General features: G+C 37.7%; 1 protein-coding gene across 3 annotated transcripts in view; it reads right to left on the reverse strand.

Annotated features, from left to right (window-relative positions):
• LOC121382313 (transmembrane channel-like protein 7) overlaps nucleotides 1-15341 on the reverse strand; it is an 83197-nt gene that overhangs the window by 49690 nt on the left and 18166 nt on the right. For all 3 annotated transcript variants that reach the window (XM_041511894.1, XM_041511891.1, XM_041511892.1), the window contains 2 exons: nucleotides 5479-5551; nucleotides 4868-5040 (listed from right to left, as the gene is read on the reverse strand). In XM_041511894.1, the coding sequence (XP_041367828.1) occupies nucleotides 4868-5040; nucleotides 5479-5551 (246 nt within the window). The remainder of the gene's footprint in view (nucleotides 1-4867; nucleotides 5041-5478; nucleotides 5552-15341) is intronic.

Consider the following 15341-nt stretch of genomic DNA (forward strand, 5'->3'; position numbering starts at 1 on the left):
ACACACTACATAAAACACACACACACACTACACACACACATATACACACACACAGTGTTCATACATCTGGTTTAAAAAAAATTTAATGATCAATTTAATGTTATTGTCATAATAAGAGGTTTTTGTTTTGTTTGATGACACCACAAGAGCACATTGATTAATGAATCATCGGCTATTGGATGTCAAACATTTGGTAATTCTGACACGTCATCAGAGAAAACCCACTATATTTTATCTAATGCACCAACGGATCTTTTATATGCACTTTCCCACAGACAGAATTCTTATTATTTCTGTTTTACTAAAGCACCTTGAACACAATGAAAAAAAAGAAAGAAAAAGCAATGCTTTTACCAAGTTTTAAAATCTTCAATATTGGATGTATTGGTGAAGAAAAAGACATCTAAAACAAAAACAGTAAATATACTAGACTATTCTTGATCCCACAACAAAGTGTTTGACTAGAAAAAAATTATGAATTATGATATTGATCATGTGATATGACCTTCTTTTTTAAAAGGCTGGCCCAATCATTAGTCTTTGTTTTAATCTTTCACCAGTAGTAGAGGCAAAATAATAGCTCTGTGACCATTTTATGGGGACAAAGGTTTGAAGGTATTTTTCATAGCTTCAAAGCCTTCTGAATAAAAGTAGCAGGGGGTGACCCTATCAAAAGTGTAGGCTAACTCTGCCAGGTGACGAAATCAAAGATGGCCACCAAAATTATCAAAACATGTTTTTTTTCTGCTTCTGTTTGCTGTATGAAGATGATTTTATGTCTAAATATATGTTTTGGAGGTCAATGAATTAAATTTTACACACTAGAACAGTGTAAAGCTATGTCTCCATGTGCACGTATGCATATATGTATGCGTAATGACGGTCTCCATGTGTGCATAGAAGAATGCATAGATTTTTCTTGGTGTGAACGTGTAAATTGAGGAAGTGGCCACTGAAATATGAGTAGGGGGAAAGTTCTAGCCCTTCTGCCCGAAAAAAAGGATGACGACATGTTACTGGCATTGACAATTGCCACAACTTTAAGAAAGAGGGGAAGAAGAAACCACCGGTGGTGGGTTCATCCTATCCATCAAAAAAAGAAGGAATTGTTACTAGATGAAACGTGTTTCCACCAATACTTTCAACACTTTAATGGTTTCATGTTGAAAAGATTGAAATCATGAAAAGACGCACACAATGTTAGCTTCAAAATTAGCGGGAAATTCACCGATGACGTCATTTTATGGAATTTACGTTTCCGTACTGTGTGAGCATAGAGAAAAATTCACTACATGTACCAGTTCTGTGCGTACATTTTTTTTATGTAGATGCTCACGCACATGCATACGTACACATGGAGACACCACAATTTAAATACATAGAAGTGAATTTTTAGATACGCACACGTTCGTGTATACGCATACGCGCACATAGCTTTAGATTAATCTATGAAATTATTTCAAATAATAATCCAAAATAGTTGTCAAAATTCATAATTTTCTTTCGGTTTCACTGAACTGATCTAGGAAAGTCACACAGACAGTTGCTGTATTATTCTTATTTGCCTTCAAACTGATTTGGATACAAAGAAAAAACCTTTTATTGATGATAATTTATATCTATGACGGTAAACTGTTAGCCCAACCTTATTAGGGCCTTTCCATATACCTTAGAAATACCCCCAAGCAGTCTGTAGATAATTTCTGCTGAGATCTAGCTAACTGAACGATAGCTGTGTTTGTTACAGGATGGATATCTTTAATAATGTTAATAATTTAGGAAAAATATCCGCCCAGTCCCCCCTTCCCCTAACCCGAACCTTAACTCCAACCCTAACCCCAACCCCAGCCCCAACCCCAACCCCAACCCTAACCCTCAACCCTAACTAAAAATAATGGAGGGGACCGGGCGGATATTATACCCTTCATCTTTACGGCTAATAACTCACTGAAAGTTTTGTGTACCGCCGTACTGGTAGATAAAACTTAATGAAAGACGTGGGCTCATCATCCATTTCTGCATGTTTTACTAACAGTATGTGTTACTCATATATGACTCTGTAATTAACAGTAATTCATTTGCTGTAATCACCTGCAAATTAACAGCAGCTTACATTAGCCTTACCCACATATTTAGCAGTGATTAACCAGCGGGACCAATGACGTCTGCTTAATTGATATATAAGTGAGACAATAGAAAGACAAAGGAAGGAACAAAAGAGGGAAAAAGAGATGTGCCTGGGCGTTGGGTTACCACACAAATGGAACTAGGTAATTATGTTTAAGGTTTATGTCTTGTGTTATGTTTGACACGTTGTTGTTGTAGAGATGATGTAACATATTGAATTATCCTTCATAGGGTAACATAACTATACAAGTTATAAATTTACCAGTGGTAATGTAAATATAACCTAATCTTTGAGTAGAGAGTTATAATAGGTTAGTAAAACTACCCAGTGACCACGCCCATTACTCCCGTATATTGTTCCTATGAATTCTAGGTGATATATTGATCTAAAGATATATTGGTAGTACCACAAGGGTACTCATTATGTAGAATAATTAAGACACCTATAACTAAACTATAACTTATAGATAGTAAGGCAACTCATCTATGTGGATATTGTATCTGGCAACATTGGCCTACCATGTGATATATATGTTATGATATAATAAAATCACTAATAGAAATTGCCAATCGTCATGATTTATTTAACTTAACAGTCAGCGGAACCACAAAAGGCGCTACCCCTAGACGGAAGACGAACCAAATTTAATAGTGGGGTCATGTAATTGGAACATCACTGTCCAAATGCACTGGGCCCCATGAAAATGTCCAGGATGGTATTTCCTCCTCTGGCTCCGAATCAGTTGTTAAGTTGGACAAGTTTTATGTTTTGCATCCTCTACCATGGTTGCCATGATATGAGACTACTTAATGTCTTGGGAAGCATAGGCTTTGTGTTGTTGCACTATCTTCAGGTGCCATCCAATGGTCAAATGAAGAAGGTGGCCATGGGACATATTGTTTGTAATAATTGAGCAACAGGTACACTTGTTGTTAGAGTCCTGATCTGGTGTTGACTTCCTCTTTATTATTGGCCCTTGGAAATCCTGGCGTCAACTATGTCTTAATTAGTCAGTTAAATCAAAACAAAATTATCTGACTAAAAGGTTTAATTTCAGTACCCTCTAAAAAGTTAGACATAAGACATTAAGGACTGAAGATACCAAGTCAGTTTCATACTCATTGTAAATATAGAGATTCAAAGTAATACACTGATCCCAAACTAAGCTGTATATGCCAAAACAGACGAGTTCACGTTTTCAATGGTCAATGGTCCATTATGTCAGGCAGCAATTTATTAGCTCGATCCAGCTTTTAGTGTTTACGTATTAACTGCTGAGATGCATAATAATGCATGTTCAATAGGCTATGTGCTGATTTCCAACAATTGATGCCATTTCATTCTGGCATAGATGCTTTATTGGAATTAAAACTTTCAAGGATGCCTGAATCTTTCTTAAAGAATTATTGTAGATATTTAGATGCTATTTCTCGATATAATACATTAATAACTGTAATGATATCTGATGTTATAGTCTAGTTTGAACCTTTACATAATGGTTAATATACTGTGCATATTTTTTCCATGACTGATTATAACAACATATTTTCCAAGTGTAGATTGTGCTTATGACGGGTGCCAGCAGTGAGGCAGCCGCAGGATATGCTCATCTTTCACCAACACCTGGTACCACCATTCTTCTGACTATCGTTTATAAGTTGGTGTCATCACTAGTCTAAATGCAGGGCTTGCTTAGGGTGACCAAAATAGGTCACCAAATTATCTTTAAAATGCAAAACTTATAGCTATGTTCCAACAAAATATTAATTATTACACAATTGCTTTTCGCCAAATTAAAATAAAATTTACCAACTGTTCATAAACTTCACAATTTGCGAATTTAGCAAGTGGCAGAGCCATCACTGAAATATCTATTGAACTATGTTTGTGCAGGTTTGTCAAATCATGCTGGAATCAGATGGTATTCCTTATACAGATGAATGTTTCAAGGGAATGTTTGTTTGTCTGTCTTGTACAGATGTGCTATTTTGAATACTCTAGCTATTTTGTTGTTCAGTATATTGTTTGCTTATTCAGTAAGAAATAGCTGTTGGAATTAATCTTTTGATGTAGGTGACACCAAATTAGTTGTATCCCAATGTCAGCATGAAAATATATTAAATTTTATACATCTATTCCAAACTTAGAATGTCTGGTATAACTGATGCTGTTATTATCATTGATGCTAGAAACACAGATGTTATTTTCACATGTTGCACACAATGTAGATGATGATCCTGGGATAAAGAAGAAACTGTAAAAACTTCTTTTTGGGGGGGGGGGGGGGGGGGGGGGGAATGTACCACAGGATACATTACGAAACGTTATTGGGGAGGGAAAAAGCTTAAGTACTAGACAAATTTTGTTGGTGATTATACCATCAGAAATAAATTTCATGCAACATTTGATTTCAAGTGACGATCTTATTGTATTAAGTCTAAAGCCGAAATAGCTTTGTTAAACATACCTGAAATAAGAAGCAGTACAATTAATTTTGTTTTAAAAGTACTATATTAATATATATATATATATTAATCTGGGAATCTTTCAATTTTGGGCTACCATAAATGTTGCCAGGCTACCACGTTTTAAATACCTGGTAGGCTACCATTAAAATGTTAAATTTGTCCAACCCTGTATATTATTAGAAGAAAAGTGGATAATCAATGACTACTCTTTGTATGCTTGTGAAAATACCGACAGTAGTGAATGGTCTCTTTATCTACTTTTTAAACATACCTGTCCATTAAGCAAGTGTTTGTAGGCAAAATTTTGCTTTGGAGAAGAGTAGTCAAATTTCACAGCCATGGGAAAGACAATAAAAGTGGCCCAAATAATAGAAAGTCCTATATTCAACACAAGTACCCATCGAATGAACTCAAACATCGTGCCAATACCTGATCCAAAATGTCCTGTAAAATTAAAAGTAGCAATATAAATATTAAACAGTCCTCTCCATTTAGGAATATCAGGAGAGTAATCCACTGCTCTTAATCATATAATTAGGTCCGTTGTTGACTATAATGATTAACACAAAATTCAATACTGATAGAAAAAGAGTGGTGATATGGTACGTTAGCTCCATTTTTTTATTGGCCTGTAAATGTTTTTAGTCAAGGAACCAAAGAAGAGTAAAGTATAAAAGTGAGGGTACTATACAGCAATGCACCTCCAGGTTGGGAATTGTCGAAACTGAATTCTGCATTGCTCATTTGGGATTCTGATTATTCCAATTTCTAGAACTGCCAAACAAGGGCAGCCGTAAATCAAAATTGCAGTAATATAAGCTGTCCTGTAAAACAAATCGCGGATCCAGTTATCAATAAACACACAAAAACACATTTATTTACCTTCCATTACCTTGATCTGTTTGTTGAGGATAGGATTTTCTGGTACCTTATTGTTCAATCGTCTATACCATTTCTGTAAAAACATTTATTTTTAAATGCATGCCTGATAGATTTTTTTTTTTTTTAGATGTTAAAAATAGAAGATTTATTTCAATTAAATTTCAGCTTTAACATGGCTTTCCTCAGGGATTAATAATTCTATTCACATTAAATCAGTTTACTTTGCCACACCTATATTCAGCTATTATTTGGATTACGAATCACTGTTTAAAAAAGATTTGAAACGTATCTACAGTTCCACCTAGATAGCTTCAAAATATGTTAGTCCAACATTGATTTTTGTCAGAACGGTCAGCAATTAATATCAGTGGCAGATCCAGAAATCCATTTAAGGGGGCCCCAATGACATGAAGCGGAATGCCAAGGGAACTTTGGGGGAGGTTTGGAGGGGGATGGAAATTAATATACTGTAAATCATGAAATTAATGCGAGCAAGTAATTAATGCGAAAAATGCGGCGAACACATCGACGCAATAATAACTTGACGCATTTTGTTTAGTCTCATTCCCAATACAAAAAATTTGCAGGATTTTTCTATAATACTTCTAAATAAAATAAAACTTTTATAATATAAAGATGAAACAAAATACAAAAACTATTTTTGTTAAATGTCGTTTTGTGAATACTTCAATAATCTTTCTTTCGTTTCGATGTTGCCATTCTATTTTCACTTTCCTGGAATATCATAGCGGTTATATAATACAGTGATGTTCCAAATGTTTTGTTTTTAAAAAGTTCATCAAGTGTATAAAATCAGTCTAAAACATTTGTTAGAATAATTCGTTCGCTTGAAATATTGTGCCCTGCAATAGCGACCTGTTTACCTTTTATTCCTACTGGTAGATTAATTAGAAACAATCACCACACAAAAGTGCAAGGCATACCCTTAACAATAAGGTGTAGTTATACTAATTACACTACTTTAAGTAATTAGGGCTTCCTGGTCGACCCACCATGCGATTAACTTCAGATTATGTAGTAGCTGTCAAAACAACTACTGACTTCTTTTAACATGAAAGATGAAGCCCAAACAATATAATAAGAACACAACTGTGGTTTTTATGTGATGTGGACTTTTGCCCGACGCATTAATAAAAATACGCATTTTTGTTCACTCATGTACGGACGCAATAATATCATGACGCATTAATTTCATGATTTACAGTATAACAAAATTATAACTGTCACAAAATTTAGGAGGTGACGGCCTCTCTAGATCCACCTCTGCATATACTTCAGCTAGCCTGGAAATAAGTGATTGGTCACGGACATTGTCCGGTACAAAGGAGTAGGTATAATAAGGGTCATTTTTGGCTCCCAAATAAATGTCAGAATGTCATACATATTTTTATAGATATGTCTCCTAGTCAATAATAGGGGCGGGACGTAGCCCAGTGTTAAAGCGTTCGCTTGATGAGCAGTCAGTCTAGGATCGATCCCCATTGGTGGACCCATTGGGCTATTTCTCATTCCAGCCAGTGCTCCACAACGTAACAAAGGCCGTGGTATGTACTATCCTATCTATGGGATGGTGCATATAAAAGATCCCTTGTTGCTAATCGAAAAGAGCAGCCCATGAACTTATGATGAAATGGCAACAGTGCGTTTCCTCTTTCAATAACTGTGTGGTCCTTAACCATGTCTGATGCCATATAACTAAATAAAATATGTTGAGTATGTCATTAAATAAAACATTTCCTTCGTTCCTAGTCAGTAATATGCTATTTTTTAGATGTCAGCTGCTATGGGAAGGGAAATAAATCAGGCCTTAAATGGGAGACCCGTATTCTTGAAACAAAACACAAAACAAGCCAAAATGTTAACAAATGTATTCTTTTCATAAATTAAGAAAGATAAATTGGTTTAAACATCACAATAAACAAAGTACATTGTAACAATATAGTCAAGGTTCAAGAATACAATAGTTAATAGTAATAATGTGAGGCCCAAATGGGGATTGTAATGATAGTAGTACACTGGTGGCACCTAAGTCTGCGCACCTAAGCATTTGTGTTATAGTTTAAAGTTAAAATATTTCTTTAAAAATATTTGTTTCACTGCCACAGTACAATGGAACAATAAACGTGTTACAACTAAAGTTATTTTAATTTTAATGTTTTTTAAACTCAAGTAATGAGCGCATGTTTAGTGGGACCCCCCTGCATTTACTGGCCTGCATGACGGCACATAAGTCTGCGCAGCAAACATTAAAACAACCACTTCTGTCGCTAATGTTTACATAAAACAGCAACAAACAATGGATCCGACTTTTATAAGTTCTAAATGACAAACACTTCCTGTTATAGTCTGTTTCAGAAACATTTAGATTGTGCAAATGAGATAAATATAAATGGTGTTACATGCTCCTTAGTTTGGACAACACAAAATGACAATATAAAAAAAAGCCAATATAAAAATATTTGATCATTATTCAACAAATATTGTCTGTTATTAACTGTGTAAATGAGCACAAATAGTGTTCGTTAGACATATAGGATAATCAATGATAATTTTGAAACAGACTATAGCTAAAATAGGCCATGCTGTAAGTGCAATCTTCAAAGTCTGTGTGCAGCCATTTTGCACTGTGTCACTTGGAGGGAAATTCAAAGTATGCTTGGATGTTTATGTCAACAGATAAAATAAGACATTCATTTCATTTATGGATTCATAAATTACAATAAGGTATGTATTGAAGCTTCTATGTAAATTTATGTAAGTTGATATGCAAGGTTGATCATTACAACGTTGACAGACACGTGTTGACAGGTGATAGAAAAACACGTTGATCGAGGCTGGCAAAAGTATACTTTTAGTGCATTAATTCAGGGTTTTTTTCAATAAAAGTGTTATACATATATTCACAATCAAGATGTGTTGTTTTAACAACGGTTTTGTGAATTAAATTAACGTTGTTTGTTTGTTTACAAACATACCCCGACACTTGTTTCAAGATGTAATGTAACATCATTAACGTGCGCAGACTTTTGTGCCGCGCAGACCAAGGTGACATGCGTGTATATCACGTCATCGATGTGATGACGTCATAATGGAAGGAAAACGCTGGTTGGAAAAGAACGATATGTGATACACCCGAACGGAACAGAAACGTATGCTTCTGTAAAACATGTTCTTGCTACATCATAACATGGTGTCAGACAGTAAACACACACCTACAACCATAATATTGTTTCATACTACATATGACAATGGATTCGCTCTATAGTGGACTACAACCGAAATTTGACTGGGAAATACCCGCTCTGTCAGAGGCTTAGACGAAATTCGAACATGTTCGTTGGACCTCTCAGCGAAAATGTCCAAAAAGTTAGCTATTTACTTTTGTGGACTGGCGAGAAGGGCAGAGATATTTACTCTACGTTCAATTTGGCTCCAGGAAGGGCAGCCGTGGAGACAATAAACGACACACCCAGTGCCAGCCATCCAAGCGGAAGACCGGAACAACTTCGATACAGTATGCAGCAAGTTCCATCAATATGTCACCCCAAAATCCAACGTCATATTCGCGAGATACAAGTTTTACAATTGTACCCAATCCCTCCATGAATCTGTTGACAGTTTCATCACAGATACCTGCAAAAGACTGCAGCTTCCAGCATGATACGGTAGACGAAATGATTTGCGATAGGCTCATATATGGAACAAACTCGTGCAAAACCGTGCACGGTTTATCGACCGTGGAAATTACCTTGCCTGTTTCAATGCGACTGACATTGCCCATGCATGCACACGAAAGCCAATTACAAAGCATGGAGGGAGAGGCAGCACAAGTGCAGTTTGTAAAATATAGCCAAAGGAGACCGAGAGGAGCAACCGGTTGTAACAAGGCAAGACGTGTAAATCAAAGATCTAAATGCGGTAATTGTGGATATGATCCCCATATACACATGGCTGAATGCCCCGCCAGGGGTTGCACATGTAATACATGCAAAAAGAAAAATCACTTCTCTATAGTAAATCATAAGAAAGTTGTCCACAGCATAGACCCACATGAGACAGACCATGAAAGTGATATTAGTGATGAGTTCTACATAAACATTGTAAACTCTTGACACTCAAAACAATGACCTGGCATATGTGAACCTCACATTCAACAACAAGACTATAACATTCAAAGTCAACACAGGTGCCCAAGTAAATGTCCTACCAAAAGCTGAGTTTGACAAGCTGTACACACGCCAATCACTAAAGCGTAGTAAAGTTACACTTCACGGATATGACGGACACACTTAAAAACCTCGGCATATGTGAACTGAAATGCTCTCACAAGGATACCATATAGATGGTATCCTTGTGAGAGCATTTCATTTCAGAACTGCAGTTCAATGTGGTAGACGTGCATGCACCTCCTATATTAGGGCTCAAATACTGTATTAATATGCAGATTATGAAACTCATATTGTCTATATGACAGTAAAACTACTGCTGACACACAACCCCAACTCAAAAGTGATGATGCAAAATTAAACCAACTCCTAAATGAGTATGCAGACTTATTTGAAAGTATCAGAGAATTTCCAAGAGAACATTCGCTCACGCTACACCCAAATGCAAAACCTGTTGTACACCTGCCATGTAGGATACCAGTGGCACTTCGTGACACGGTCAAACAAAAACTCTCACGTATGAAAAAAAAAACCCCCATCATTGTCATGGTAACTGAACCCACTGCCTGGGTAAACTCCATGGTTGTTGTGCACAAGATTAATGGGCAACGCTAGATGATGTAACTAGCCATCTCACAGGTGCTCAAAGTTAGATGCACGGAGTGGATATTGGCAAATCAAACTGTCAGACTCAACATCACGATTAACAATTTTCAACACACCTTTCGGGCATTATCAATACCTTCGGATGCCTTTTGGTATAAATGCTGCCCAAGATGTGTTCCAGCATTGCGTCGACGAAGTCTATGTAAACTTGCCACGAGTTACTGGCCTCAACGATGATGTCCTGGTCACTGGTACATCAAGAGAAGAGCACCTCCAGACACTGCGTGCAACTTTCCAACGCAATCGTGAACATGGACAGTGATACAACCTTGAGAAGTGTTGTTTCAACATGACTGAAGTCAGCTACTTTGGCCATGTAATATCGGCTGATGGAGTCAAGCCAGACTCCAAGAAAAAAGAAACCATAGTAAAAATGGCAATCCCTGTTAACAAAACAGAACTACAGACAAACTACCTTACGAAATTCTCAATAAACCTAAGTGACGTTACTGCACTGATGCACGACCTACTCAAAAAGGACTCCAAGTGGGACACACAACAGGAAATGGCATTCATAAAAATGAAGGACATAATCACTTGATCTCCATTGCTAGCATTCTATACTGAACAAAAAAAGAAACTTCCGATTTGTACATATAGTATTTGTTGTGTTAAAGAATTCATTGTGTAATGAAATTATATAGGTAGTATTAGCCGTGAGCTGTATTATCAGGATTCATGAATTTTATCGATTATTTTTGCACTGTTAATCGTCGACAACGTGAAATTCAATTTGCACGTGCATGCATGGTTCAATATATCCCGTGTAGTATTCGGTCAATTTGTTTTACTTGTCTTACTGACATTGTTGTCAAGTGAACGAAAACGCTTCAAAATTAACGTTTTTACATTGTAGCATTTTTAGTATGCCAAGAATACCCAATAATTTACACGAACGGGCGATTGGCATGCTTGATGCTGGCATGTCGACAGAAGATGATGCAAGGTATGTTGGGAGTTCTAGTCGAGCGATACGAAATCTTCGCATAAGATTTCGAACGACGCGAAGCACCAACGACTTGCCACATCGTAGTCAAGACCGCTATATCATGAACACGCATTTGCGCAATCGATTCCAACTGCCACTGCTACTGCTGCTAACACACCTAGGCTTCATAATAACCGAATCAGTGGGCAAACTGTTTGTAATCGTCTGTGGAAGAATGGTTTACATGCACAACGTCCTTACGTCGGATGCATTTTAACACAACGTCATTGTCTAAATCGTCTTAATTAGGCACATGTACACACTCGTTGGATACGGTGATGCTGGAATACAGTTCTTTTTTTGGATGAATCCAGATTTTCTTTACAACGTGGTGATGGCAGGGTGCGCGTCTACCGTAGGAGAAATGAATGCTATGCTGACTGTTGTGTTCTTGAACGAGATCGTTTCGGGGGTGGGGGTTCTGTCATGGTCTGGGCAGCCTTTGCCCATGGTTATCGTTCACCACTAGTCATCATTGATGGCAATTTAAATGCTCAACATTACCGCGATGACATTCTCGCTCATCACGTCATTCCTCTGTTCCATAACAACGCCAACATCTCAATTTTTCAGCATGATAATGCCACCTCTCATACAGCTAGAGACACTGTAAATTTTCTTAGGACAAATAACATTGATTTCATTGATGACTGGCCTGCTAAAAGTCCTGATCTCAACCCCATCGAGCATATCTGGAATAGTCTGGACAGACGATTGAGGCGTCGTCCCAAACCACCCGCTAACGTCAACAAACTTCGTCAAGCGCTCATTCAGGAATGGAACAATATTCCACAGGCAGAAATCAACACTTTAGTCAATTCTATGCGCCTGTGATGCACTGCAGTGGTCAATTCAAGAGGTGGTCATACCCGTTATTAAGTGGTTTTTTGGGTTTTTTAACCCCTACCACACTTGGTCAAAATTTCTCCCAGTTTCTGTTAACCTATGGCCATGATTTTTGCACCAAACGATGCATCATGGAACACTCTTTAAACGCATATATAACAATTATTCCCCCGGTTTGTCTTCATCAAGTTATGTTCAAGCAAAGTTAGTGGAAGTTTCTTATTTTGTTCAGTATATGATCCTCAAAAAGAGCTCTCTCTCCAGGTGGATGCCTCTGAGAAGGCCACAAGTGCTACACTCATGTAAGAGGGCCGAACGATAGAGTACATGTCGAGGGCTCTAGATGAGTCAAAGCAGAATTGGGCAACTATCAAGCATGAGATGCTTGCCACTGTACATGGTTGTGAACAGTTCCGTCAATACATGTATAGGCGGAAAACAACTGTAAAATCTGATCACAAACCACTAGAGATAATCATGCGAAGACCATATCATCAGCTCCAAAGTGCCTACAAAGAATGATCCTTGAGATGCAACGATACAGATATGACATCAGTATCGTTCACAAACCTGGAAAAGACCGACTGCCTGAGGAGCAACCTTGTCTCAAATGCAAAACCAATACAGGATGAGTTCACAAATAAAGCAGACGTTGCCGTCCACTACTTGATGGAAACTCTTTGATCAGTGACCCAAAACTAGCAGAGATTCGGACAAACACAGCCAATGATGAAAGCATGCAAGTGCTAAAACGTTTCACAATAACCGGGTGGCTAAGCCTGCGTAAGGAATGCCCTGAACTGATCTTAGACCACTGGAACCACCGAGATGAGCTGATGTATGCCAATAGATTGGTATTAAAAGGAGACTGCATTGTTATTCCAAAGAAAATGTACCAAGACATGTTGATGCGAATCACGACAGTCAGTTTGGTATCGAGAATTGTCGTTCACGAGTATGCATGACACTATTCTGGCCAGGGATGAATGGTGACATTGAAAAAATGGTTACAAACTGTAGACATGCCAGACACACCGAAACATGAACCAGAAAGAAACCTTGATCAACCACCCAAAGCTTACCATTGCAAGTTGTTGCATCAGACCTTTTCAATTTCGATGGCAGAGAATACGTCTTGGTAGTCGACTACTACAGCAACTACTCTGAAGTGAAACACCTGTCGGATACACACTCAAGGACAGTGATCAATAAAATAAAAGGAATACTGGCACGTCATGGAAAGTGTCAGAAATTGGTGAGCAACAATGGCCCTCAGTACTCCAGTAATGAATTCAGCAGTTTCGCAAAGGATTGGGACGTCAACCATATCACATCAAGCCCCACCTATCCCCAATCGAATGACCTAGCCAAAAGAACTGTGCAGACCATCAAACAACTCATGAAAAAAGCAGAAGAAGAGAGGAAAGATCCCTACCTAAGCCTGCTAGAGTTGCACATCACCCCCATACACAGGTCTGTGTCCCTGTCTCAACTCGCCATGTCCTGTCGACTACGCTCATCAATTCCATGCACAGCCAAGCATCTGCAACCCGCATTGGTGGATCCCAATATCATCGCTAACATGATGGAACACAAGCAAGTATCACAGTGTGCTAACTACGACAAATCTGCGAAAGACCTTGAACCACTCGACAGTGGGGAACATGTATGTCTTCGCACCCCAGGTCCAAAGCCACAGTGGGAACCTGCTGCCATCCTTCAAACCACACAACCTGACTTACCACGCTCTTACCTTGTGAGACAACCCCTGCAATTAAGAAAATGTCCACGGCAAAAAAACATGACATTGAAAAACCCCCACCTGAATAGTCCAAGGCAAGAAAATGCCATGGCCGGAGAACTAAAACCTCCATGGCAATCTCCACAGCACTGCCGATTGCAGAGGTTGTGAGATCAGAACAAGGTGGAGTATACCAGCGGAATCGTAGATATCTATTAAAGACTCGAGAGACTCATAATTCCATACACCAATATGATCCTGATGATGATTAGTCTGATACCCATGTTCCAGAGCATGACACTTCTTCTGATGTAAAGGCAACCAAGGCATCGGACCTACCAGTATCAGCAGTGCTGACAGCTGACAACCCTTTGGAACAGCAGTGCAAAAACCAACTGGCTCATACAAAACCAGTGCAGGCAGAGAGACAAAGCCAAGGCGTATCCTTGATCTTGAAGTGACTATAACTATAATACATTGTGTTCTATTTCAGTTTATTATTTTTGTTTTTAGTATCATTTATCTCACACAATAGTGAACATATTGGAACTTGAAACAAGAGACTTGAGCAAAGACAAGCTTATTAAGCTTGGAGACATTAGAAGTTTTTTTGTTTTTATTTTTAGTTTTTTCTTGTTTGTTTTGTTTTTATTAAGATAGTATGATAGTAGTATATCACGTCATCTATGTGATGACATCATAATGGAAGAAAAACACCGGTTGGGAAAGAACGATATGTGATACACCCGAACGGAATAAACAGTCCCGTGGGTAGCAGTAATTATTAACATCGGCTGAATAAACCGGTAGTGTGATATAAGCATGCTCTGGGTTAGCTGTCAGTCTGTATTTATCAACAGTTACCTTAGCTTGTGTAACTACCTTAGCTTGTGTTGCGGTTCTTACAAATGTCAATTAAGCAATCAAAATTAAATGGTAACTTATATATTTGTTTTAAAATAACTAAAGTACACATTATACAATACATTTGTTAGGCGCTTTGTTACTATAAAGTTATTTCATTTTCGAACGTGATTTGTTGACATTTTGAAAATTATGTTTTAAACATATATATTTAACCAAATTAATTTTTTAACCTGGCTTCATTGAAAGATACCAACTGTATTTCATTTCCAAATGAAATTACAACATGCCAGGAAGTCGGACGAAACGTCAACTTGTTTGATTATTGAACTTGGTTGACTGTTCATAGCACGTGCATTGCAGGGACCACTGGCTTACAGGGGGGCAACAGCTTACATTGATGAACTATGGCTATGGTGCATTACGGGTGTTTTATTTTTTAGTAAAATGTTCAGCATACACTCCTACAAGCCTGATGATGAGATATTTGTAAATATACATATATATAGATTGTTCCTATTCAGTTTAATGAAAATTTCTCCATCATTTATATTAACAAAATATGCTACCT

This window comes from Gigantopelta aegis, chromosome 9, assembly GCF_016097555.1.
Source record: "Gigantopelta aegis isolate Gae_Host chromosome 9, Gae_host_genome, whole genome shotgun sequence".
Taxonomy (NCBI): domain Eukaryota; kingdom Metazoa; phylum Mollusca; class Gastropoda; order Neomphalida; family Peltospiridae; genus Gigantopelta; species Gigantopelta aegis.